This window comes from Lepisosteus oculatus, chromosome 13 (assembly GCF_040954835.1).
Source record: "Lepisosteus oculatus isolate fLepOcu1 chromosome 13, fLepOcu1.hap2, whole genome shotgun sequence".
Taxonomy (NCBI): Eukaryota; Metazoa; Chordata; class Actinopteri; order Semionotiformes; family Lepisosteidae; genus Lepisosteus; species Lepisosteus oculatus.
In genome coordinates, this window is record NC_090708.1 from 15724306 (window position 1) to 15752102 (window position 27797).

General features: G+C 40.8%; 1 protein-coding gene across 2 annotated transcripts; it reads left to right on the forward strand.

Annotated features, from left to right (window-relative positions):
- The first annotated feature begins 16 nt into the window (after positions 1-16).
- atr (ATR serine/threonine kinase) lies at positions 17-26647 on the forward strand. 2 transcript variants are annotated; one of them, XM_015361349.2, is made up of 47 exons: positions 17-196; positions 374-465; positions 1305-1448; positions 1846-2735; positions 3569-3747; positions 4669-4857; positions 5234-5442; positions 5690-5842; positions 6818-7016; positions 7182-7432; positions 7792-7979; positions 8348-8448; positions 8779-8950; positions 9523-9693; positions 10101-10295; positions 10526-10711; positions 11215-11310; positions 12001-12131; positions 12449-12592; positions 12912-13005; positions 13120-13245; positions 13668-13874; positions 14101-14214; positions 14451-14566; positions 14671-14788; positions 15640-15777; positions 16417-16624; positions 16947-17125; positions 17405-17569; positions 18632-18723; positions 18905-18996; positions 19154-19331; positions 19504-19677; positions 19862-20021; positions 20373-20558; positions 20956-21098; positions 21401-21498; positions 21614-21846; positions 21929-22063; positions 22352-22552; positions 23093-23236; positions 23654-23804; positions 24664-24820; positions 24919-25072; positions 25698-25849; positions 25950-26055; positions 26272-26647. In XM_015361349.2, exons 1-47 carry the CDS (start codon positions 141-143, stop codon positions 26443-26445), a joined length of 7941 nt encoding a protein of 2646 aa, XP_015216835.2. In that variant the 5' UTR covers positions 17-140; the 3' UTR covers positions 26446-26647. The 2 variants fall into 2 exon arrangements, with proteins under 2 accessions (XP_015216835.2, XP_015216836.2); XM_015361350.2 differs by having other exon boundaries at positions 7185-7432.
- Positions 26648-27797: the final 1150 nt, after the last annotated feature.

Consider the following 27797-nt stretch of genomic DNA (forward strand, 5'->3'; position numbering starts at 1 on the left):
CGTACCGCTGCGTTACAGCGAGGGAGCGAAAGTTTTGAGATATGCGTGTGGTCATGAAATGCTGCTGACTTAATGTACAAAAGAGTGCACACAATATATCTACGTCCACTTTGAATGTACATTATTAAAAAAACACAAAGATGGACCAAGGCTTAGAAATGGCAGCCATGATTCCTGCTTTGCAGGAACTTGGGAGGTAAGTGTTCTTAACTCATCTTGGAAATATAGTTCATTCTGTGAGATCTGACGTCTAACAAAATAACTTTAACTTCGTGAACTACCTGGTTTTTAGTTTATACACTGCATTATATGACAATCCTTTTTAACGAGCCACGTATTTTAGCTAATAAATTATGCTTCTTTTTGTCTGTAGCGCTCCCCCGGAGGAGTACAACAGTGTTGTCCAGAAACCCAGACAAATACTCTGCCAGTTTATTGACAGGATATTGACAGACGTAAATCTGGGTAAGTGGAAAATGTGTTTGCCTCCTCATTAGGTTAAACAACACGCACGTAGCTTTCCGTTTTAAAATCCTGAAAGTGTTAAAAATCGAAAATATAGTTATTGAAGTTTTTCAGAAAATATTTCTCGTTCCTGGCTAGTGTCAGCTGTCTCTGAAGCAAAGCCGGATCTAACTCTTGGATAGGTCGCCAGATAGTTGTACAGTCCACATACTTGGGGACAATTTAGAGGCACCTACCTAAAATGGTGCATTTGAATCGTTCCTGTGCTTGTGTACCCTGTGACAACAAAGCAGCAGGTCTTTGGAAGATGAGAGGAAACTGGAGCCGCTGGCAAAAAGCAGTGTGGGTTTGTGGAGAACATGCAAATTCCAAACGAAGTCACTCCAGTCTAAAATCATGTTGAGGACCTAAGATGAGGTGCTAATCCCAAAAATACCCTCTTCTAAATTGTTGTTGCAGAAATACATCCTGTCTGCATTAGATAATGAGATTTGTCAGTTGACTTTTATTTCGGATTGAGGTATAAAAAATGTAAAATCGCAAAAAAGCCTTTAATGAATCTTTAAAGTAATCAGCAGATACTGTTAGTTTAATTGTAACAATAACTCTTTTATTCCAATAATTCAGAGGTCAAGTCACACAAACATTGTCTTTGCTCTGAAGCTCAGTTCTTTAAACCTCCTGCACTGCACTCATTTTTGCACATTAGAGTTTAAATCCTGAGGAACACGTTACAGTGCTCAAAACATAAGATCCCTGCAGCATCATTAGCCAATAAATTAATAGAAGAAGGAAACAATACAATTTAATGAGTAATCTTACAAACTTTCTTCTTTCAGTTGCCTTAGAATTGACAAAAAAGAATGTTCCACAGACCGCCTGCATGATGTTGCTTGACTTCATACAACACATCATAAAGTCATCCCCACTGATGTTTGGAAACCCTGCCTGCCAATTCAAGGATATGGAAAACAGTTCCACTGGTGAGTTTTGTGTTTTGATGAATGAATATATTAACTCTAATGTCAAAAAGAATGAACCTTGGAATGTATTGTCACAGACATCATCGTTGGTCCCCTCTATCTCCACCCAATAAAGTCACTTACTTATTAATGGCAGTTAACAGTGCTGGTTAAACTGCACTTCTTTGATTTGCTGCTTCTGGATATATTGAACACTCATTTACTTAATTAAGAAGTGATTAAGACATCCTGTGAATTCCAGGGTTCAGACAGCCAGATTTGAGTTCCTGTACTTCCAGTATGTCTGTAAATGAAAACACGTGACAGTAAAGTTTAGCTGCAGCTATTTTTGTGTTAAATGAAACTACAGTTCGGTGATTTCTGTGGTTTCAGTCAGTGTTCTCTTTTTGTTTTAAAGATTTCAGTAAGTGGATTATTACTCGACTTCTGAGGATTGCTGCAGCCCCTAAGTGTGAGACCTTGCATCAGAAGATAGCCAGCGTCATCTGTTCCTTACTGCAGCTGTTTAAAGTTAAATGCCCTGTTATATTCGGAATGTTGTCAAAGGAACTTTTAGCGCTTCTCCAGGATCTGATCTGTTTGAATAAGCGAAATGCACGAAGTACTTGCGGCAGAAAGCCTCCTATGTGGCCTTTTGCTATTGAGAGATTTTCAGTGATCCCAGAAGGTTGCGCCACCTATTTGACGCCTACAGTCTTTCAGCTGTCATCAGTGATTTCTGCTGAAATGCTCGAAGGCACCGTGCTCACCGTTCTGGCAGACGTCCTTCATGGCTTTTTTTTTAGAAGAGAGGTCAGCATTATTTGGGAGCTGAGCTGCTCTGTTATGCAGTATGGAAGCCCTAAATTAAAGGGGAGAGCCATGGAACTGATCTCTCGCGTTGTGGAGCTCGGTGGTTTCCCCGAAGAAAACGCACATTTTTTCTTCGCGGCTTTTCTCCAGGTGCTGCATTCCTTCAGTACGGCTGACAAATCGGCCTTGAAGCTGTTTGAGAAGCAGTTTGCCAGGCTGACCCGGTTAGTGTTTGTACACGAACCGGAGACGCACCGAAAGCTCGAGCGGGTTTACCTGAACGTGGTGTTGGAGAAGCTCCACGAGCTCGTTGTGAACGGGCTGCTGGAAAGGTTTGAGTCGGAGGAAATCCAGACGGCCCTCCTCGAAATATTTCGGTTCGTACTGGAGTTTGTTCCCCCTGGATACGAGTCGGCAGAGCAGATCAGAAAAGAACGCGTTCATGGCATCTGCAAAGCCCTGATCGAGATGATTGGAGCTCGGAGGCACCAGGAGGTTAGTGAGGCACTGTTTGTAATTTGACTTTTTGATCCTGCTTATATATTTCTGCAAATTAAAATGTCACACTTTGCATGTGCACATTTTTGGTTTTGGGTGTTAGAATACATAGGAACAAGTTATAGGTTTATTCCATGCTGAAAAAAAGAAGAAAGAGAACACGTTTCGGCCGTGGAGCCTTCTTCAGGTGTGCTGAAGAAGGCACACCTGAAGAAGGCTCCACGGCCGAAACGTTGTGTTCTCTTTCTTCTTTTTTTCAGCATGGAATAAACCTATAACTTGTTCCTTTGCAGCCTACACATGCTGACACAGCTACCCACCTGAACTACGTTAGAATACATAGGTGCGTTATTCCAAGTAAATTAAATTCAGTACTTTAAAATGTCCATCATTTATCATTAATATGTAAAGCTGTGAATGGTGACTTGTTTTTCACATTTTTTAAAGCAGGAAAAAGCACAATTCCCTAACTTTGGCAACTTGGTTTTCTTTTTTAAACTATGCCTTCACTGCTTGAAATGTTGTTGTATTCAGAGTTTTTACATTAAATGAATCTACAAATAATGTACAGGGTAATTCAAAGTAAGAGAAATATGTTTTCAGTCCTAATTCTGAATTACAATTTCCTTACATCCCTGCCTATGTACCACAAACCTAGGGGGTAGTGAAAACCGCCCTGTAGTTGATGAAGGAGTTTTCAGATAGAGGTAGACAGCTCAAACTGTTTTTTTTCCCATAGGAGGGTTAAACAGATGTTAGGGAGGGGGTTATTTGGTATTTGACAAAATAAAGCATATTAATTCTTATTTTCTGTTGTGTACTTTGTTCAGTTCCTGGTGAGCTATTTGTATGTCGCATTGAAGATGGAGGAAATGAACACTGTTTTGGAAAACCAGTACGCCTCTTCTGACTCGGATGAAAATTGTCAAAGCGGCAGTGAGAAACCAGCCAAGAGGCCATGCTTATCATTTTCTCCACTACCTGCTAAAAATCCCCACAATTCACTGGTGTAAGACAGCTCCACTGTTTTAGTGTTGCTTTTATTTACTTTGATAATTACATCCTATTGTCAGTCCTTCAGAAAGAAGCCCTTTTATGGTAAATACCCACAACTGTGAATCTCCATCAGTTGTTTTTTTGGTTTCTTAATCTGCGGTGAAAAAAAGCAGACATTCAGATTTTGGCTACTTCAGGGTTTATCTGTGATGAAAATAATTGAAAGTATCCTTTCGCAACCTGCAAGAATCATTAGAATCAAAAGGACACAGTGAGATACAGTAGTGTTAAGGTTTTTATCCATTATTACAAATGCCTGATTCAAGTATGGAATCTAATAAGCCCATCATGAATACAAAAATTCAGAATTTGTATCCCATAGTCTGTTGGTATTGTACTTAATGTGATTATAGATATTGTTTTGTGTAAAACACTCATTTGTTCTACTAATACAGCATTTATAAACTTTCTGTTGGCTTGAAGCTAAGTACAGAATAGGCTAGCAGTCTCTGTTTTGATATAATTACTGTATCTCTGATCCAAGTTTGTTTAATGGGAGCTCTCTGGGACTGAAAACCAGAAGTGTCCTCTTGAACAATGCTGGAACCCACTGGTCCAACAGGCGTTGTTTGAAATGCAAGCAGTGGTCCTGTGGTGGTGGGTTTGGCACAGTTTAGCTTATAGTAATCAGTGGGGTATTAGATGAGTGAAACATAGACTGATGTATTGGTCCTTCCAAGTCATTGAATCAATGTGCCGTTTAATAAACTCGAAAACTACAGCTTGCTAAGGCAAGGACTACACTATTCAGGAGTCATGTATTTGAGGAATGCATGTATTAGTGACATACTGTAATCTCACGTGGATGAGGATCTGATTGTCTTGCTGCTTTTAGTACCACTTGCCGTGTTCTGATGTTTGTGTCTGTGCTCAGCTGTGACCTGGTGGAGATGAAGGGGAAGAGCGAGATCTGGGCTGCCATTGACAGCAAGCTGGTGGCAATGGTATCCTTACTGAAGGACCAGTCCAGACCCGACCCACTCAGCACCTTGGAGGGCGTAGCTGTCATACTACATCTGGCTGCCCTTTGCTCTTGTCACTGCTTCTCTCACACCGCAGTCAGGTACACTGGACACTTGTAAATCGGCTTGCAGCTGGGGGAGGTAGCAGGAGTCCATTTCCTAGACCTTCCATGCAAAAGCATGCAATGAAGCTTGAGGTGATTTGTGAAGAGCACATTGTCTTGTGCCCCTGTGCTATGATTTGATGGCTGGGCCCCAGTCCAATATCAGGTTTCTGTGTAAAACTCCTTTGGAGTCAGAGATAGGGGTGCGATACAAATTTGAATTGACAAAATGAAAGATCTCCCTATTTCGTTTATGTGTCTGTATCAGTTATTTACCTGAATTACTTAAAAGTTTAATGTAACATCAGCGAATACTAACTACTACTAACTAACTGGCTCAGTAACTATCTGCATGTGTGTCCGTGTTTTACAGAGGTGTGAAGGCCAACGGCTACAGCAGTGCGACGTCGGGGACTCTCAATCCATCATCTAAAGCACAACTGATCTGGGTCCATCCTAAGATGATGTTCCAGGTTGTAGAGGCTTGCAGGGCCATGCTGGGAGGTGCCAGCAGTTCAGACGAACTGGGGCTGGCAGCAGACAGAGTTGTGCAGATCATTGACGCCATCCTCTACATGAATGGTACTGTAACAGAGCCCAGTTTGGCCTATTACCGCTGAAAGATGAGGAAGATGTATTAGTGCAAGAGAGGGATTTTCATACTTTTACTACAATGTTTTTTTTTACTATCTTCAAACAAAGGAAAGTCATTTTAGAGCCTATGAGGGCGCCCAGACTTTTAGCTGTAATTCTCTTCATTCTCTGCTCTCAAAATGCCTGCTCTAAATACAATGAAATAACGTTTCCATCCTTTGTTCTTGTATTGTAGTGAGCAGCCAGGGTGACGGGGGTCTTTATAAGAGCCTCTGCGCTCTGCTGTCATTGCCATGGATATGGGAGTACTCCGCACAGCCTGTATTTCAATCAGCGGGCTTTTCCTCCAACCTCATTGGCTTAAGTCAGAAGCTGTCCAGCAGTTTTTGTGAGTGCAGTGGGTAATTTTGTTTTGTGATTTTTTCTCAAGAATTAAGGGATTTCGTAATGCTCTGAAAGAATGTCAGTTTTTTTTGTTAATGCAGTTACGAGTTGAATTTTGTTGCCTGAATAAACACTGTGTAAAGTAGTTCAATTAATGGATTTTTTTAAACGAATCTTGATATAGACCTTTCTTTTTTTAATTTTGAAATGCCAAATTCTGTCTCAATTTACTCGAGATTTGGGATCGCATTTTATTACTTAGCTATTTAGCTCAGCTTTCCACTGCTATCTGTGTGTCCTAAAGGAAGGGACGAAGACTGTAAGCTTCTCATCTGAAATGTGCCCAGTCAGAGCTATATACCATTCATTTTCCATTCAGCAAAACCATGCCGTGGGAGAGTTAGTATCACTTAGCGGAGCTACAGGGCAGTCTACATCTCTCGCTGGCAACATGGCAAGCCAGGACACTCTAGGTGACCCATCTGCAGAAAACTGTATCCCATCACTTGTAGAACCATGCTGAATGATGTAATCCAAACTCAAACAAGAGAACTCTGGACGAGGTCTTAATAAGGGCTGTGGCTCTGTGGCTAAGGATCTGCGCCTGTGGCTAGAAGGTTGCCGGTTCGTATCCCGTGGCCAGCAGAGGAATCCTACTCCATTGGGCCCCCGAGCAAGGCCTTTAACCCCAACTGTTCCGGGGGCGCTGTATAAATGGCCATAAATGGCTGACCCTGCGCTCTGACCCCAAGCTTCTCTCCCTGTCTGTATGTCTCATGGAGAGCAAGCTGGGGTATGCGAAAAGACAAATTCCTAGTACAAGAAATTGTATATGGCCAATAAAGTGATCTTATCTCATTTTATCTTATCTCCACAGGCTCTCCAATCAACAACCTTATCTGGTTAAGCTCCTGTTGAAAATACCCTAGGTGTAAATATTCTTTACAAGTATTTAATTAATTTTGAACTTTTTTTACAGCATTTCAGGCACAGGCACATTGTGTGTATCTGTTGTCTTTACTGCCGAAGAAGACATGCAGTGACTGGAGGTCATCAGTGTACCGCTGGGCCCTGCAAAGTAAAAGTGATGATGTCCGTGCCAGTGCAGTGAAAGGATTTCCTTTCCTGCTCCATCACCTGGGCATGAAGTCATATAGCCTCATACATGAGGTTTTGCTGTATGTATTATCATTTCAAAAGCACTAGATCTAGATATCATGCAATGCCTTGTTTTTTAAAAATAAAAACACTTTAGGGTGAAATTGCAGTGATTATCCTGATTTGACAAGCCAAAACTGTGTGTTTGTTTCCAATTAATCATTTCTGATTTGTTTCTGGTGCAGAAGTAAACTCCAGGATAACTCCGTACTGGTGAAGAAAGAACTGGCTGGAATCACTGGCCATCTGGCATGCTGTCTTTCAGAAGCATCACAGCTCAGGATCCCGCATAAGGAACCCACTGGCCAGACCCTCCTCTGCAGCTGCATTACTATGAACTCGGCCCATTCCAGGAACGTGACCACAATCAGTGCTTCCATTTTCACTCCATTCCCAGCACTTCTGAAGCCTGAGATGGACAGTACAGTGAAACTAGGTTTGTGGAATATAGCTGTTTCTCAGCTTGTTACAAAATGTTTCTGGGCCGTTAAAAATATTCATGTGTGCATCCTCTACTTGTTCACCCATTTACTGGAGTTACCTCAAAAGGTGTTGCCAATAAATGCTCATCATGGACAACACTGCCCCCACTCTGAGGGCTGATGATTTCTGGAGCAGTTGATTTCAGTGGTCTGTTAGTTTTTCTAGTAAAAGTTATGACTCGTTAGGTATGTTTTAGATGAATTGGTACAGTAGCTTTTAAAGTTATATTTACTCGGAATTCTGTTTTCTTTTCTTCTCCTGTGCTAGTATGTTTTCTGGCGGTGTGGGTCAATTTTTTTCCCCCCCATTCAGCTTTTACAGAAAACATTCCCCACCTGTGCAGGCATGTGAACCTCGGAAACTGCGATCCGGACACAAAGGCCCTTCTAAGCGCTCTTGTCAACCTTATACAGGATCCAGAGGAAGAGGTTAGGATGATGTTTGCTAAAAAAATCAAATACATGTTGGAATCCTGGTCCAGCGAAGGCTGTCTCAAAGAGGTAAATTCATTTGGCTTTTTGAACGGTTTTAAAATATTGATTTTTAAACATTGCTGAAAGGTTATACAAATTGGAAAAGCAGGAGAATACAGACCCCTGCTGTGTATCGCATAGTATGATCTAGTTGGTCCTAATGTACTTAAAAATGTACTTTATTTGACAGCAGTTAAAAAGAAATTTTCTTGGCCTTAAAGTAATCTTAAATATGTTGGGTTGTGAGAAGACATTTATTTGTAATTGAAGACCTGCTTTCTTTAAAAGTAAAACAAGAAACTGGGGTATGTGGCTTGGCTGGACAACATTGCATGACATTGCTCGTTATCAGCTCATTAATGTTCATGACTGACTTCAATATGTTTTAATTTTAGCTGCTTGTATCCCAAATAAAAGAAGCTTATACAAATTCCAAAACTTCAAGAAATAATGATTTGAAGAAAACGCTGATATTCACCACGGGAGAAATCGGAAGGTATTTTTTATTTGTTTCCCTTTGTTAAAGGAGAGCACTACTAACTGAGTGTAGTATTCAGATATATTTCGTTTTAAGTGAGTGAATCGAAGACGTGGGCTGGCAGCTTGGTTTCCCCCATTTTAATTTTTCAAAACAGAAGAGTTCGAAAGCTGTTAAAAGCACGGTTTGCCAATATAAACCACCCCACATCCTTGCAGGATTCTCAGTTTTGTTCACAATGTGATTGACCTTTTGCTCAGACAACTGGGTAAGAAGACATCAGATTTAAACATGCCGGTGGTCTGTGGAATTTTAAACACGCTACGTTATTCTGTTGGTGTGTTGCAGAGCTGCCAAAGGAGATCTTGTATCTTTTGCTTTACTGCATCTCCTGCATTGCCTCTTGTCCAAGTCCACTCTCATCTCGCTGATGGCATACACTGAGATCAGAGCCCTGGCTGCCTCCAAGGGCTTGAAGCTCAAGCTGTTCTTCAGGCAATACCAAAACCCTGTCTGCAAGGTAAGGTCTTGAGAACATATGAGCTCACAATCAAGTGTTGAATGTAGCTACTTTATTGCTTCTTTACTACTGCAACATGATGGAAACCAAGGTTTATTTGGAGATGGGTTTTGCAGATACTAAAACAGAGCACTTCATGTTACTGAATGATTGATTGCCGTGTTATGCTTTCCTGAAAGCTGTTTCTTTTGAAAACATTTTTCTGATTGGAGCAGGGGTCTCCATCCCTGGTCCTGGTGAGTCCCACTTCAGTTCAATAGATAGCCTTTAAGTGATCAATTTCTAAAAGCCTGGAATAAGCTAGCCATGATCGATTAAACAGGTGGTATGTTCAGTTAAGTAATTTAGAGATCAGTTAGAACAAAAACCAGAATATCACCCCTCAAAGATCAATGTTCACTTCATTGAAACAATAGTTGATTAATTGCTTAAGTAAGTGTTCCTAATCATTAAATAGCAGGTGATGTAGGACGACTAGAATAATTGAATTGGTTCACACCAGCCTCAGGGTTGGAGACCCCTGCAGTGGATTTTAACGACACAACAATATCTTTCCTCTCCTATGTTGGCAGTTCCTGGTGGAGTCTCTGCACTCCAGACATGCAACAGCTCTCAGCAGCACACCAGACCAGAGCAGCGAGTCTCTGCAGCAAGAGGCCTCCCGTCAGAGAGAGCTAGCTCTTGACATCCTCTCTCAGGTGGCCCATGTGTTTGACTTCCCTGATCTCAATCACTTCCTCAGTGTAAGTGAATAGTGGCTTGTTATTCTTTGGTTACTGGTGACCCTTTTCTAGTTTGACATGATTGAACATGTTTTAATACATTTACTGAACATTCTAAGTAGTTGGCTAATCCACTTTCCCAGGAGCTGCTCTGTAAGGAACTTGTTAGGGAGTGACCCACTAAACTTATATAATATACAGGGTTTTATTCTGATTACACACTTATTCTACAAAGAGTTTCATTAGTATGTTAGAGAATGTTATGCAACGAAGAAGTTATTCTCAGATTAAAGTTTTAATCCGTGGAAAATAGTGTTTTTTTTTTAATTAAAGTAGCTGTAGATGGTTTTCCTTTCTTTGCAGTATGTCTGCGGCACCGGTTTGTATTTCTTGTATACTGGCGATCTGAGGCAGCTCTGTTCTTGCAGGACACAGTGCAGGAGCTGCTGCCTTACCTGGCTGCCAAAGCCAGCCTGACGGCCTCCGCGCTGATCCGCACCATCGCCAAGCAGCTGAAGGTCAACCGCAGGGAGATCCTCATCAACAACTTCAAGTTCATCTTCTCCCACCTGGTCTGTTCCTGTGCTAAGGACGAGCTGGAAAGGGCTTTCCACTATCTCAAGGTAACTGCATCCGCTCAGCTGATTTTTAACTGAGTTTTCTCATTTTGAATGGTGCCTCTAGCATTGAAGTCCATTGGATTTTTCAAATGCCTCCGCCTTCATGGAAATATGGCTAATGTTGGTTTGGGTTTTACTGTTACGTAACGTGTTTAAATCAGACAATTTAAATCGCATCAGACTGTAAGTGAAAGTGGCTGGCAGTCACAGCGCTGCTCCTCCTTGTGTTGAAGAACGAGACGGAGATAGAGCTGGGAAGTCTGCTGAGACAGGATTTCCAGGGTCTGCACAACGAGTTGCTGCTGCGGCTCGGGGACCACTACCAGCAGGTCTTCAATGGACTGGCTATCCTGGCCTCCTTCGCCTCCAGTGATGACCCCTACCAGGGACCACGGGATATTACCACAGCGGAGCTTATGGTAAACCTGAGGGTGAAAGGGGCTGCGAAACCCTGCAGGCTCTTAAAGTTTACATGGAACCGCAGCCAGACGTTTTAATAGCCATCGTCTAACCTGTGAACATGCTTTACAGCATTTCTCAAGTAAGCAAAATGCAGTTTACACACCCGTACGTCGTTTAAAGGAGCATTTTCGGAATAAACTTGAGGAGTTTTATTATTAAGATTAGATGAATCCCTGATTACTGGTTAGCACTTCATATTTTATCTTGGGGCAGAGGTCAACTTGCTTTTGTCCTTCGTCAGCACAAAGGGATTGAATTGTTCTCACGACCTCCCCCTCCCACAAAGAAATGAAGTGAAAGAGAACAGAAAAAAAAACAGGACAGCAATAAAATACAGTCCAATACACAAGCACTGCACAGGTAGATTTTGCTTTGGCATTTCTCAGACTTTCTCAGTCTGTTGGGACTTCACGTTTCTTTTATGGTCTTTTTTTAATGTGTTAATCTGTCTCCTGTGCAGGCAGACTATTTACAGCCCAAGCTGTTGGGCATCCTGGCCTTCTTCAACAGACAGCTACTGAGGTCCAATCTGGGGGAGAATGTGAAGAAGAAGATGGTACGTACAGCTGTACACTGGTCAGGGTGGATGTTTAGAATTTGTGGAAATTTAATGTGTTTCCAGTTTCAGATTTCATCTGCAACAGCCTATAAGACCTAATAAAAGTGAAAATTTTAAGTGCAACTAAAGAAAGAAAAATATTGTAAATACATACTGTATACGCTATAGAGGTGACACTATTGTGAATACATACTGTATATAGAGACACTGTACTCTAAAATGTTAATGTATTTTCTAATTACTGTACAAATACAGTACATATACAGCTTGGCAAGTATATTAATGGGGAAATGTTCAGGTACAGTCTCTTCAGAGAGTGCAACCCACTGATGCAAAGCAGGTGTTAGACTGTGAAAGGTTGCTGCTGGAAGAGATATTAGTGGGGCCAGTAGGGGGCACTCAACCCGCCATCTGTGTGGGTCCTAATACCCCAGTATAGTGATGGGGACACTATGCTGTAGAAAGGCACTGTCCTTTGATGAGACATGGTCCTGACTCTCTGTGGTCATTCAAAATTCCAGGTAATTTCTTGAAAAGAGTAAGGGTGTTAGCCTATGTCTAGCCAAATTATATATTAATAAAAATAGTTTTCTTGGAACATAATGACTTCTGTGCTCTGGAGCCTTAATATATGTGAGCGCTGAATTGTAGCTCCTTCTAAAAAAATGCGTGTGGTCACTTGTCCAGGCTTTAAAGAGTTTGGTGGCATTGATGAAGCTGATGGGGCCCAAGCACATTGGCTCAGTGAGGGTGAAGATGATGACCACTCTGAGGACAGGCCTGAGATACAAAGATGATTTTCCAGAGCTCTGTTGCCAGTAAGACTTTGTGATATTTAAATCTGTAAAATGTTATTATTGTTTCTTAAGCTTACACTACTACACACTATTACTTTCTTAAGCTTACACTTGACACCAAAGAGTATATTAGTGTACATTGTATTTGATGTGGTTAATAGTAATTTTGTGTGCTGTATCAACCCTCCACTGAAACATGCAAAGAAAAGATCTAATGCTCCATTATTCATCTCTTGTCCTGTTATTTACAAGTCACAGGCACTAATTAAAAATGAATTCTTAGTGCTTTTTCGTAGTAGGAAATGTGTTTTATCATATTTTGTTGTTTCCCTTCTGAGGTCCTGGGACTGCTTTGTCCACTGCTTGGAAAAGTCTTATTTGGGACCTCTTCTCAGCCACGTGATTGTGGCTCTGCTGCCTCTCATCCCCATTCAGCCCAAAGAGGCAGCTGTAATACTTCATTATCTTATTGTTGAAAACAGGTACGTCATATGGAGTCAATTGTGTGGACACCTATTTTTTGTGAGAGTGTGCACTTTAAAATAATCTTAGCATGCAGTTTCAGCTTTACCTGTTTGAGATAATGCATCATAGTACATTTTCTATCAATTTATATATATTCTTCCGTCCAATATAGCAGAATTCCTGACATGCAAAAGTATATGAAGTCAGGAAACTGCTCAAAAGGTTGAGAAGGGAATCATTTTGATTTTCTGTTACATTTCTACATTTATAAGACTTACAATGTTTATCACCCTGAGAATGCTGCTCCTTGTACCTTTCACCTTTTTGCTCCAACAGGGATGAGGTACAAGATTTTCTGCATGAGATCTATTTTTTACCCGACCATCCTGAATTGAAAGAGATCCATAAAGTTCTACAGGACTACAGGGAGGTTAGTAATTGTCACCTATATAGGTAGCTATTTGGATAAAACCGTAATACTTCAGTTAAAGTTTCTTTTACGGCACAGTACAGAAAATGAATGTGTTACTGCATCTTTTTTCAGCAAACCTTAAAGAGTACAGACTTGCAGACTGCTCTTAAACTCTCTATGAGAGCCATCCAGCATGAAAATGTTGATGTGCGCATTCACGCTCTCACCAGTCTGAAGGAGATGATGTACAAGAACCAGGTAATGGCCAGCTGAGTTTAATTTTGTGCCCCCCCCTAAAATATGGTGAGTGTAATGGGGCCTGTGACTGGAAGGTTGCCGGTTCAAATCCCGCGGCCAGCAGAGGAATCCTACTCCGTTGGGCCCCTGAGCAAGGCCCTTAACCCCAACAGCTCCAGGGGCGCCGTACAACGGCAGACCCTGCGCTCTGACCCCCTGTCTGTGTGTCTGTGTCTCCATGGAGAAAAGCTGGGGTATGCGAAAAGATGAATTCCTAATGCAAGAAATTGTATAGGGGCTAATAAAGAAACATTATTATATAATTTGTGTAAGTCGGGTAAACCTGTGTGAAACAGTGCTTCCTCTTCACTGCGTTAAAATCAGCTTGTCAAACGAGCGGAGCCTGACCCGCCGCTGTTCGCCGCGCTGGCGTTGCCCAACAGGAGAAGCTGCTGAAGTACGTGATGGACAGCGAGACGGTGGAGCCCATCATCTCCTCGCTGGTGACGGTGCTGCTGAGGAGCTGCCAGGATGTCTGCCCGCAGGCCCAGCTGCTGTGCGGGGAGTGCCTGGGGGAGCTTGGAGCCATCGACCCCGGGCGCTTGGACCTGTCTACCGCCGAGACGCAGCGCAAGGGCTCCACCTTCGTGGTACTGTAATGCTGTACCAGAGTGCAAAATGTCATTTTTAACTCTTAGATCTGAGGGGAGAAATGCGTTTATTTAATTTTTTTAAAAGACCATAGCAAAGTAAATAATAGATATTACATGACAACATAAATTGTAAGACTCTTAGAAGACTGTGTTATTTTCATGTTTAACAGTGCAAAGTTAGTGTTTATCACAGCATTTACCTATTATGTTTTCACTGTTGCAGAGTGGAGTGGATGATCCCAATTTTGCTTTTGAGCTGCTGAGAGACCTGACTGGTTTCTTTCTTGCAAAATCAGGTGAATCTGAGGCCCAGGACGCAGCAGCCTACGCTATGCAGGTAATTCATGGAAGAAAAAGAAACACAACAATAACTTCTTGGTTGTCAAATTATTTTACATTGTGCAGTTTACAACCAGAGAGTTACAGTGGCCTTTGTTTCACCTTGCCAGGATTTTTTAAGATCTCAGCAGTCAAAAGCTCAAGTGAGATTAAAGCAAAGACTGCAATGGCTGTATCGGGACTCTCCAGTCCAGAGTTTTCATTCCTTCTCAAGTATTGGAAATGTTTTTGCAGGAGCTCCTTGCCATATATGAATGCCAAGAAGGTGCAAGTGACAGTCCAGGAAGAAGACTCTGGAGGCGTTTTCCAGAGCAGGTTCAAGAAATATTGGAACCACATCTCAACACCAGGTCTTTACAACGTTGCTGTTTTTAGATATTGGTCTGACTGACTCATGTGTCTGTATAGAAGGACTGAACTGCACTTCCTATTTGTAAATTGTTTGAATTTGCAGATATAAAGGTTGTGAGAAGGAGCTGAAATTCAAATTGGACAAGCCTATCTACTTAAGTAAGCGTGGGAACAGCTTTGCACAGTGGTCTGCGACATGGGCAGATTATCTGATATCAAAGGTGAGGCAACATACAGGGTTTGCTGGTTGAATGCGTTCATAAGTTAATATATTAAGGACGGATTGTGTAGATCATGATTTGAAACTCGAATTATTTTTTTTTTCAGTTATGCACATAAATATTCAAATAAGATCTTCAATGTAATAAAAATAATAATAAAGGCCATGAAACTACCACAAATGACACCAAATCTTTCCCTTTGATGGTTGAGATTTTGTTTTCTCTGAGAATCATTACAGAAAGTCATCAGTGTCTGATGCCAGTGAGTCCACTGTGTGTGGTTATTCATAACATTGCCTCAAGCTATGTGTAATCTAAGAGGAAAATACATTCATCTTTTGCAGCCATTGGTTTTCATTTTCCTCGTGCCTATAACATCACCAGGTGGCTGTGGAGTTGCAAAGGATTCCTTATTCTACATTATGAATGTATAGATCTGCTGTGCTGTGAATCTGGACACAATTGGCACACTTTCATCTGTGTTTAACATGTGAAAATGGATGAAAGACTAAGGCCTTGCCCCTAAAACATCCATGTGGAGTTTTTAGTCTCAGTAGGAGCATCCAGCTGAATCCCAGACTGGAGTTTGTATTTACAAAATTTGCAGCCAGTCTTTGTCTGCGCAACATAAAATTCCAGGTTTAAAACTTGGATCAGTGGCTACTAGGTATTTTTCACTTTGTGACCCTTGCTTTTAGAACATCTACATTTTATTTGTGCTAGTGATTACATGTGGAGATTTCTGTGAAAAATAAATTGGTATCTTAACATGTATGGTGCTATATTCATTTTGTCTAATATCGTAATTGACAGATTTTTTGCAATTAACTATGGACTGTTTTTGCTTGCAGATCAAGCATGGACGTGCAAGCAAGATTTTCAGTTGTTGCGGTTATGTGATCAAGTATGACTACACAATGACCATATACCTCCTTCCACACATATTGGTGTACGTGCTTCTGCAGTGCTCGCAGGAGGAGCAGCAGGAGGTATGATGAGAGACCATGTGTCTAGCTCTTCAAGGTTCTTGAAAGCACTGCCTCCCTTTCTTACTGTCAAAGGCCACCTTGCTTTGACATCTCATAGGGACAGAAGTAACACAGGGTATTGCACACATGCAAGGCACAAAATGATCATGTGCATGTCCATTGATTATTTGACATGTTGTACAGTACCTCACAGGAGAGGAAGCACAGATTGGAGAGGATGCCACTTTCTAATTAAAATCACTGGAAGCCAATAGGCACACAGCAAATCACTGGAGCTGTGCTTTGCAGGACAGTCCCAAGTACTCTGGCTGACTAATCACAACCCTACCTTTGCAGTACGTTGCCAATTGTATGGTTCTTCTTCGGGAATCGCACTGGTCAGCTAACGACATGACCCATACTTGAACTCCAATCTAGGCCATGTAGTTCAGTCTCAACTTGAAGTCTGTTGCCTTTACTGGTTTAGCAGAAACCTTGAGCAGACTTGCATTAAAATCATAGCATCTCTTATCTTTCTCTTAAACTTTCTGAATTTTCTCGCCTGAAATGGTGTTCTGCTTTGCACTTTCCCTGTCTGGCCTCAGAATACATCTAATACAGGTATCTGCACTTGGTGACTTCTTCTCTGTGTTTTTTAAGGTGTATGATGAAATAATGGCAGTTCTGGATGAAGGTGATTCTCGCATTGCCCAGCTGCAGGAGAATGATTCGGGGTTAAGTCAGCTGAGCACTCAGACAGTGTTCTCCATGCTTGACCACCTCACACAATGGGCCAGACACAAGTCCCAGGCTCTGAACCCCAAAAAGTCTGCTGGACATTCCAGCAGAGACCATGGACAGCTAAGTGGTGAGTCCACTTCTGTCCTTCCTGCTCTTGCGACGATCCTAATCTTTGGAAGCTTCTTTCATGTGTATTTATTTGTTAATTTTTTATCCTTGGAAAAAACAACAGGGAGAAGACATTGTGAAAGTATCTGTGCTTTTCTCTTCTGATAAACATTCGTGGTACAAATCTAAAACTTTTTATTTCTTTTTCCAACACTGATCACTCTGATGTTTACCCCCAAACTGTATCCTGACATTTATGGTCAGCTGTTCAAAGCCTTGAAAATTCCTACAAAGCTGGTTATCAGATTACCTTGAACATCTCTTTTTACACCCTCCTCCAGTGTCTGACACAGAGAACCGAGAGTATGAGAATGTGGTTTCCTTCTTAAACCGTATACCTCAGGACGTCCTGGCTAAAGCTGCTTTCCGCTCAAAAGCCTACACTCGGGCTGTCATGTACTTCGAGTCCTTCATCATCGAGAAGAAGGAAAATATACACAATCATCTTACCTTCCTGCAGGTAAAATACAATAGAATGAATTATGTGACCACTGTATATCACAAACATGGACATGTTGGGGATTTTTTACATCTAAGTAAGTTTGATCTTTTTGCCAGTTCAGGATCTTGCTTTGTAAAGCTCACAAATGATAGGAGGCCACCTAGGCCATAGTGCTTATTTGATTGCTAGCAGGTAATTGTTCTGAGCATATAGTCCTTGTGAATCTTTAACAGTTCTAGGGTATCGGGTTAATTCACATTAATTCACGTTCTTTTCTTCTGCTGGGCCATTGGTCAGACACTCTATGCAGCTATGCATGAGCCTGACGGGGTGAGAGGAGTGAATGCCCTTCGGAAAGAGGAGCCTTCTCTGAGAGAGCAGATTCTCGAGCACGAGAGCATCGGGCTCCTGCATGATGCCACTGCCTGCTACGACAGAGCAATTCAGCTGGAGCCGGACCAGGTAGGAACTGTTTCTTCCTGCACTGCCTCAGAATAGAACAGAAGAACACTTCAAAACGAGAGGAGACCAATCAGCCCATCTAGACTGGTTGGTCGTGAGTAGTTGATTGATCCAAAGATCTCATACAGCTTTTTTTTAAAAGGTGACTGGGTTATTGACTTGTGGCTGGGTAGTTTACTCCCATGACACTTTCGGTAAAGAAGAGCCTCTTGTTCACAGTTTTAAATGCATTTGCATGTAGTTTCCACTTGTGCCCTCCGGCTCCTTTTTAATTGTTTATTCTGAAGAAATTCGCTGGATGGGGTATTTTAACAGTGTCCTTGAGGGTTGGAATGCTTGAATCTAGTCCCCTGTAATCTTCTCTGTTCAGGACTAAAAAGGTTCGGCTCTTTCAGCCTGTCAGTGTAGGACATTTGATTAAGCCCTGGAATTTATCCGTTTGCTGTTCTCTGGACTGATGGCGGAGCAGTAAAATCTTTTTCATAACATGGGTGACCAAAATTATACATAATATTCTAAATGTGACACTTTATAGATTTTTAACGTAACGTCTCTTGATTAAATATGATTTTAACTTAACATTTTGTTTATCTTTTTAATTACTTTGCCTCATTGTGTTGACACATCATTTACTTTTCCTACACAAAGAGCTAAGAGATTCTTCTAGCTCAGTTTCCCATCATGTACTGTATTTATAGTTTGTTTTATCTACCTGCATGAATAGTTTTGCATTTTGTAGTTGGACCAGTTTGATCATGAAATAATCCAGTAAATGTCTTCTCAAGGGTTGTGTATCAAATTACTTTCTTTTCTTGTGTTTATCCTTCTGCTGGTTGCTTTTTCAGCACATACAGCAACAGAATTGTGTGAAATTTGGGATAGGCATGTTTAATGATGATGGTGCTTATGGCTGAGCTAAAGCAACAGGATTAAGTGTCAAAGACAGTCATAAAGCATGATACAGTTTAGACAAAATGTTTTTGATTTGTATAATTTGTATAAAAAACAGCTCAAAAGACACCATTTAAAATGTTTTTACTAAGTTCTGTTCCTTTTTTGCAGATAGTTCATTATCATGGGGTAATGAAGTCTATGCTTGGACTGGGGCAGCTATCTACAGCTATTACTCAAGTCAATGGAGTGCTTGCTAACAGGTAACCATAAAAATAAGTCATTTATTCACATTGTAATGTGACATTATGTCCTTGGTAACAAATCTTGTTTTTACCGACTGCAATTTAACATGTGTAACCAAGAGCATTGCATGCCTTGAAGTAAGAAACTGTACACATTGAAAAATGAACTATTGCAGAAAAATTTGACTTTTGCTTTTAGACCTCAGTGGAAGTCTGAGCTGAACCAATACAGAGTTGAAGCAGCCTGGAAACTAACACAGTGGGATTTGCTGGAGGATTATCTGGCTTCAGGTAAGATGAGCCAAGACTGATATTTGCAAGTAACTTATAAGCTAAAAAAAAATATCATCATGGACTACAGGGATGCATAAACCGTGCTGTAATATGTTGTCATGTTTTATCAGTTCTATAATCAGTTGTTCTGATTAGTTGTATTTTTTCTTTCCAGATCAGAAATCCAGCACTTGGAGTGTGAGATTTGGTCAGTTGTTGCTTGCAGCCAAAAAACAGGATGCTGAAACATTTTATGAAAAGCTCAAAATAGTCAGAAGAGAGCAGGTTGTTCCATTGTCTGCAGCAAGCTTTGAATGCGGGACGTATCAGAGGGGATACGAGTATATTATTAGGTACTGTGGCTCAGGTGACATTTAAACATTTTAGAACATTATGAAACTGTTTAATAAACTGATTGCTAGAGTGATTTTGGTGTTTGAAAAAAAGTGGTTGGAGACAGTCCTTTGTAACATCAAAGAACAGAAGCAAAGAGTTAATTTAGGTAGACTTTTTTTTCTTAAACAGGTTACATATGCTGTGTGAACTGGAGCATGCTTTCATGGAGCAGCAGAAAGACAGTTCCAAGCAGAAGGATCACACACTCAACTGGCAGGCCCGTCTGGAGATGACCCAGAATTCCTTCCGGGCCAAGGAGCCAATCATTGCTCTGCGTCGAGCCCTGCTCAGCTTCAATAAGCAGTACGTTTTGCGCTAATACTATCCTGCACACTGCCTCTAATCTCTGTTTCTCTTAAAATAAATTACACAACACTGGTGTTTTTATATTAATGCTTTCCCATTGCAGTGTATGTGGTATGCCAATGCAATATAATGTGATTAAATTAACTCAATGGCAGTACAGTATGTACCCTTTTTTTTACAGGCGCGGTTATGAGGAACTGGTAGGAGAGTGCTGGCTACAGAGCGCCCGAGTGGCCAGGAAAGCAGGGCGTCACCAGACGGCCTACAATGCTCTCCTCAATGCTGAACACTCTAGACTATCAGAGTTCTACATGGAGAAAGCAAAATGTCATTGGTCCAAGGTAAACTGAATATTACCTGACTTACACATCTTCAGAAAAGAACAGTTTGCTCCATTATTTAAGAAATAATTTATTTCTGGGTTATCAACCACATACATGATGAAAGGTTCATGTTAGGAAGAGATGTTTTCCACAATGAAAACCTAACGCCAGGTACTGGATTATTAGTCATTAACTTGTGGACTTGTGGTTTCCTCTCAAAACTCAGTCCAAAAACATCCTGGTAGGTAAAAATTGGCTTCTGGAAAACTGGCCCTGCTGTGAGTGCGTGCATGTCTGTTACTGTGTGTGCTCTGAGATGGACTGGCGTCCAGGTTACAGATTCTTTAGCAAGTTTATATTTCATTGTAGGGTGATGTCCATCTAGCCCTGATCGTTTTGCAGAAGGGAGTACAGCAGTGTTTTCCTGAAGGTGACGATGAATCAGCGCTTGATTCAAAAAGCACACAGATCAAGGGCAAGGCAATGCTTCTGGTGGGACGGTTCATGGAGGAAACGGCCAACTTCGAAAGCAATGCAATTATGAAAGTATTTAAGGTAATAGAAAATGCTGGGAAGCATCTCAAAGTAACAGCAAATTGTAGATTCTGATCTTCAGTAATTCATAACAGATTACAAGCAAAGGTTTGAACCTTTGGTGTTGGCAACATTTACAGATGACATCAGTTTAAATTTATTTAATTTTTACTGGCTGACATCCTTTTAGTATTCATTCTTATGGATGAAATACAACATTAATAATCTGAAGTAGCTATTAATAGCTAAAGAGTAATTTCATTTTGTGAAGCCGCTTTTATATACAACATATGATACTGCTTGTGATTCCCATTCTTATGCTAAGTTGATTGTTGCTCTTTTGCCTTGTTTCTAGCTTTGCAGAAAAGGAATAAGGAAACAGTCAGTTGTGTAGTGATATTTATTCTACCTGTTCTAGGATGTTACCACTCTTTTGCCAGAATGGGAAGATGGGAATTTCTATCTGGCGAAATACTACGATAAACTGATGCCAATGATTACAGACAACAAAATGGAGAAGCAAGGAAATGTGATTCGTTACATTGTCACCTTTTTTGGCAAGTAAGTAGCTAGCTTTTAAAGAGTACCTTGGATCCTCCCTGCATTGGGACTGACAGTCTTTTCAGAAAATAACGTTCTACAGGTAAATACAACTGAAGAATTTTCCTTCCTCTTTATGTATAGAGGTTATTACGGACGTATTCAGGGCGGTCTGACTTTGTCCCAGAATATCCCATTCTTCATGCCGAGAACAAAACAAAAGTCTCTGCTTAATGAGGAAAATTACTATGGATAACAAACATACACTGCAACAGAAAATAAATTCATGCATTGCTTTCTCCAATCTAACTGCTGTGTTGCAGGGCTTTGCAGTTCGGGAATCAGTACATCTACCAAGCAATGCCAAGAATGCTTTCCCTATGGCTAGACTTCGGTGCAAAGGTTTCCGAATGGGTGAAAGGTAAGATTGTTACTCTTACTCTAAAGCTGTACGCTGTAACAGTTACTGGGTAGCTACAGACCTGTAATGTATTTTTTTAATATATTTGACAAGGTGTTTGGTTTCTTTTGAGCAGCTGGCCGTGCTGACCGCAACCAAATGTGCTCCGAACTCGCACAGATTAACTCGGTGATCACAGAACACACCAAGAAACTGGCACCGTACCAGTTTCTGACCGCCTTCTCTCAGCTGATTTCCCGCATCTGCCACTCCAATAACGACGTCTTCACGGTGCTGTTGGACATCATTGTCAAAGTGTTTCTGGCTTACCCACAGCAGGCCATGTGGATGATGACTGCGGTTTCTAAGGTTAGTGAAGTGGTCAAAAACAAATCAAAGCCCACATTGTTTCACTGTGTTTCACATAAACGTCCCCGTTTCTCTTTCGCAGTCTTCTTTTCCAATGCGTGTCACCAGATGCAAAGAAATCTTCAGAAAGGCGATTGTCTTGAAGGACTCCCTGGAGAAATTTATAGAAGATGCCACTAAGCTTACTGACAAACTGGTGGAGCTAAGCAACAAACCGGTATCGTCCTTTTATCATTTAAAATCCTGTCTGGTCTTCCTCACTGTAGTCGTACAACAGTGTTAGCAGTCCGAGTACAAATGTTGATAATTACTACTGCTTTTGTCTGGGTCTTGTGAATAACTACTACTGTGTAAAGTGAACAAGCAGACCACTATGTTTTTCCCCAGTTGTCATCTGCTGTCCGTATGCTTTTATCCAGTGATGGCTATTCAGCATCTCGTGGCTCCCCCCCCCCCCCATGTGTGAGGTGGGTCAGAATGAAGATGTCCTTCTGCTGTGTTTCAGGTTGATGGTAACAGCACCACCCTCAGCATGGGCATCCACTTCAAAATGCTGAAGAGGCTGGTGGAGGAGCCCACGTTCAGCGAGATCCTTATTCCGCTACAGTCTGTGATGATGCCCACTCTGCCATCGACTGCTGGGGCCAACGCAGAGCATGACCCTTTCCCCGGCCACTGGGTGTACCTTGCAGGCTTCGATGATACGGTAAGGGTAGAAGGGTAGGAGAGAGTCGGGACCACCTGCGCTCCAGTCCAGTTTTCTTAAACCACAGACGAATTCAGTGAAGTGGCTTTCTCCCCCTTCTCCTGTGGCTATGCTGGTCCTAAATTCATTTACACGTTTCCATCCATCTATTTTCCAGCTGCTTCATCCAGTTCAGGGTCACATAGGAGCTGGAGCCTATCCCAGTGAGCAACAGGTGCAAAGAGGGATACACCCTGGACAGATGCTGGTCCATTACAGGGCACACACTGACACAGACATGCACACACTCACACCTGGGTTCATTTTTCCAGAAGCCAATTATACCAGTAGGTCTTTAGATCATGGAAGGAAAACAGAGCACCCAGACGAATCCCACGTGAATATACAAACTCCACACAGATAGCACCGCAGGAACCGAACCCAGGATCCAGTGCTATTAGGCATCAATACTATACGCTGTGCCACTGTGCCACCCTCATTTATGCTTTTAATGTTGCAATTTTTTTAAATGGGGTGTACAAATGTTTCTGCTCCCCGTAGGTCGAGATCCTGGCCTCTCTCCAGAAGCCAAAGAAGATCTCGCTGAAAGGCTCAGATGGGAAGTTCTACACAATGATGTGCAAACCCAAAGACGATCTGAGGAAGGACTGCAGGCTTATGGAGTTCAATTGCCTCATTAACAAGGTTGGGCAGGATTTGGCAAAATTGATTCAGTCAGCCTTTGTTATTGGACTAGTAGTGTCTGTAATATTTCACTTCAGTCAAGAGCTTCTTGATTAAATAACTGGTTTGATTTACTTTCTCATTGTTAACACTGATAACAAAGGAGGCCAGAAAAATATATAAATACATGCACTTTTTATACAAATTTCACTGCAAATTTCTCTGTGTTCAGCATTTAAAGTTTGTAACACTGATGATAAGAATTGGCTTGCATATTATCCTGCGTGAACTGTATTATAGATAGAATTTGTCAAAGAGGTATAGAAGTAAGCATGCTTGTTTCTAAAGCTGTTGATCAATTTTCTCTAAGCAGAAAATGTGTGTTTAAGGCTGGGAAATGTAAGCTGATTTTTTCAAAACACGACCCCTGTGTTACAGTGTCTGAGGAAAGATGCAGAGTCCAGGAGGAGAGAGCTGCACATCAGGACCTATGCTGTCATCCCCTTGAACGAGGAATGTGGGATTATTGAGTGGGTGAACAATACAGCAGGGCTGAGGCACATCCTCAACAAATTGTACAAAGAAAAAGGTGCATGTCATTCATTTCTAAACTGTTGCAATTTGAAATTTGAATCATATGAAAAGCTGTTGTTTGCTGAAGAAGTCAGTATTCATAAGAAGGCAGTAAATATACAGTACACCTACAAATAAAGTAGTTGTTATTTGTGGATGTACACAAACTTAAATTAAATTCACTAAAGTTTATTCACTAATTGTCTATTAGTGGTATTAAACAAGGACAAAAACAAGCGCAAAAAGTCTAAATCAAAAGGCATTAGTGAGGACGTGCTCAGTCATGTGTTATTTCAGAAGTAATGCAAATCAAAAGTGATGCTTAAATTTAGATTGTGGAAACTGACACATACTGTAAGTGATTTAAAATAAATGTAGACTATAATTGTGCCAATTCATGGAATACACTTATAATTTCAGAAGTCAGTTTGCATCAAAAACCTGTACATAACACTGTGATGTTTGTTTATATGATTAGATCTGTGTAACATAACACTATTTTAAAAAGTCATGCTATTACATGGTGCATGGTTAGATGGTTGCATATTTACATTGTTATATAGTTAGATGGGACTAAATGGGAAGAGAAAATATTTGATTCTGAAGCTAGAATTGAAAAAAAGGCATTTGGGTGTATCAGGAAAATTATCTCATTTTAAACATTTTTAAAGGGGAAATTCTGAAATATGTATTGAGAAGAGAAACTAATGAGTAAACCACCATTGACATTTAGACTTGAAAATCTTTATGGTCTTCATATTATGACATACTGTATTTTGCAGTTTATTAGTACCCATGTGAATGATGATAGACTTTCACCTTAACTTATTTTCTTCTTTCTCACTTAAATATTTTAATGATCTGCTTTTCCTCAGGCATTTACTTAAGTGGAAAGGAGTTACGCAAGTACATGTTGCCAAAATCTGCCCCCTTTATGGAAAAATTGAAACTGCACAAAAATGTTCTCGTTCCCCGACACCCTCCAGTCTTTTATGAGTGGTTCCTTAGAACGTTCCCTGATCCTACTTCATGGTTTGTACCATTCCATCTGTTTAAATTGTTCAAACAATTTGAGGGAAACCGTATCACTTTAATGTAACGCAAGTTCCTGGAACGGTGTCTCGTTACAGGTACAGCAGTAGATCTGCATATTGCCGCTCCATTGCTGTGATGTCAATGGTGGGCTACATCCTGGGACTTGGGGATCGACATGGAGAAAACATCCTGTTTGACTCTTTAACAGGAGAATGTGTGCATGTGGACTTCAACTGTCTCTTTAATAAGGTGTGTGCGCATATTACCTCAGGTGTGTTTTTATCATATACCCACCCAATCTGGCACCTGCCTTGTAAGACTTGGCTCATGACTTCAACCTCTGAATGCTGCACAGACAAAAATAAGGGAATTGCTTTTAAAATGGAGTGGATACGCTAGACATCTGCAACAAACTACCCAGATGGGCTGTCAAAGATAGTACCGAAGTTTCTTTCACCAAAACATCCTCAAACCCCCTAGTGATAGAAAACCAACCTAGCTATATGGTCTCCCCTCATTTGTGAAGTATGTTCCAATTGGAATTCTGTTACAATCAAGTGGTGACACCTGAGCCATATTCCTCTATTCTTAAATCCTTCAAAGGCCTTAAAGACAAACTTTTGTCCTTTGCATAGGTTTGTTATAAAGGTTTTTAAGGTGTTATTAAGCCCAGTTTCTTTCAGCAAATATATTTCAGGGAATAATTTATATTCTTTGTTTCAATCTGATTTACTGCTAATGTTGCTTGTCCTTATTGGGAGGTTGGGAACCCCTATACAATAAGGAAAAAAGGAATGACATCAATGAATAACCGTGTTTTAGGTGCTCATTTTGTGCATGCAGGGAATTTTGAGCCTTTTCTTTTCCGTGATAGGGTGAAACATTTGAAGTCCCAGAAGTAGTGCCTTTCCGACTGACACAGAATATGGTTCACGCCATGGGCCCCATGGGAACTGAGGGTCTGTTCCGCCAAGCCTGTGAGGTCACCCTCCGACTAATGCGGGATCAGAGGGAGCCGTTAATGAGGTAGGAACCTCCTCCCTCTGTGGGTTTACACACATTGAGTAATCTCCATTCATGAAGTACAGTGTTTGAACTTTGTGCTCGTTTCTTTCCAACTTCTTAGTGTCTTGAAGACCTTCCTTCATGATCCGTTGGTGGAGTGGAGTAAACCTGTTAAGGGAGGTACAAAAGCCCACGTCAATGAATCCGGAGAAATCCTTAATGAAAAGGTATGCCGTTTCACAGACAACTGTGATGTGATGTTGTATTCTGAATTCCTGTTTCAAGCCAGGGTGAATGAATTTGACAGGTGTCAAACGCAATCACTGAATTGTCTATTGTATTTCCTGTACACAGCAATACCTGAACTTTCTCTGACAGAATTGTCGAGTGGTAGCATCTTGGAAATACCTGCACTGTTGACATTTGCTCTTTGTTTTCTGTAGGCGAAGACCCATGTCCTTGATATAGAGCAGAGGCTGCAGGGGGTTATCAAGAACAGGAACAAGGTGATGGGTTTGCCTCTATCCATTGAAGGCCATGTTCACTACCTCATCGATGAAGCCACAAATGAGAAACTGCTTTGTCTCATGTACCTGGGCTGGGCTCCCTACCTGTGACCATGTTTGGTGTCTCAAATAAGCACTTATTATTCAGGGCAAATTCATTCCTCACTTTCTTTTATTAAAAACATTTATGTTTCTACTGGCGTGTTCATTTCTTTGCGGTGTTCAAATCTGTTTGGAAATTATTGACATTATTTCTGTTATGTAAATTCACGTGTTACATTATAACCACAATAATAAAAGAGTTCTATAAAAATTTTCAAAGCACCTCCCTTAATTTCAGATCTGATTTCTTAACTAAGATCTTTAGCTCTTTCTTTTGAAGTATTGTCTGGGTTTGAGACATACTGTAGCTCAGAGAGACATTGAAAAATCTCAACAAGTTGTAAACACTGTCTTGGATTCTTGTGGTGAACTTCTTGAGAGATGTACATGTTTAAAAAATCTTTTAGCAGAAAAGTAACATTATCTTTTGATTTTATTTACTGAAAACCTGTTCTTTTTTAAATTAGTGTAATCTAGTGCTCCACACAAATTACCAAAACTTTCTTATAACAATAGTCCCTCCAAAGCCTTCCTGAATGAATTTCCCCCTCATCACTTTTTGAAGGACTTCATGAAATATCCCGTATCTCCTGGATAAGTTCTGTTATTATACAGACACGACGTTTGACTAAGTGCAGTTTAATTCTGGCCTTCTTATTCCAGTTATGTAACAGATTTTCTATTCTCCAGTGAAGGTCGAAAAATGAAATACTACAAAGGCATCTTAAATGTTTATCTCAAAATGCATTTCTAAGATGTTACTATTGTTACTATAATTTTAATTTAACAGGAACATTCTCTAAAAAATCATTCAACTGACATCCGCGTTCCTTTAACAGAAACACTAAAACGTTACCATTCAACTGACATCCACTTTGTTGAACATGGCAAAACTTCAATCACGAAAAATACAGTTAATAAATCGCTAATCACTCGGCATCGTTGTGTTGAACTGGTGCGGGCAAAATACTAGCCCAATTGGTCAAAGTATGTGTAATAAAGTTCACTTTCAGTAAACCGAACAGTATCACACAGTCTTTTTGACGAGATGGCGAGGTTGAGCCGTCTTTTCCGGAATAGTGCAGGTGTTGCCCTTTGTCATTCTAACACCCGAATTCTAAGGGGTTCTAGATTTTATCCTCTGTTGAATGCCTTACTTTACCCCATCGTCTGACACGCATCAGCAGTTTTATTTGTCCTAATGTGGACAATCCTAGCCACTGTATTGTCGTCTGCGGTTTTAAGGACTGTTAATCCACCGTGTTTGATTAAATATGACCTTAATATTTATTTTATTTAGCACTGGTTTTATTACTTTTATTTATTATTCCTCCGCCGCCGCAGATTTAACAATCTCACAA

Coding starts and splice junctions, on each gene's coding strand:
- atr (XM_015361349.2), top strand. CDS start 141: ATGGACCAAGGCTTAGAAATGGCAGCCATGATTCCTGCTTTGCAGGAA. Junction 8,449..8,778: donor ACCACGGGAGAAATCGGAAG/GTATTTTTTATT, acceptor GGTGTGTTGCAG/AGCTGCCAAAGGAGATCTTG. Junction 18,997..19,153: donor GGAGGATTATCTGGCTTCAG/GTAAGATGAGCC, acceptor TTTTCTTTCCAG/ATCAGAAATCCAGCACTTGG.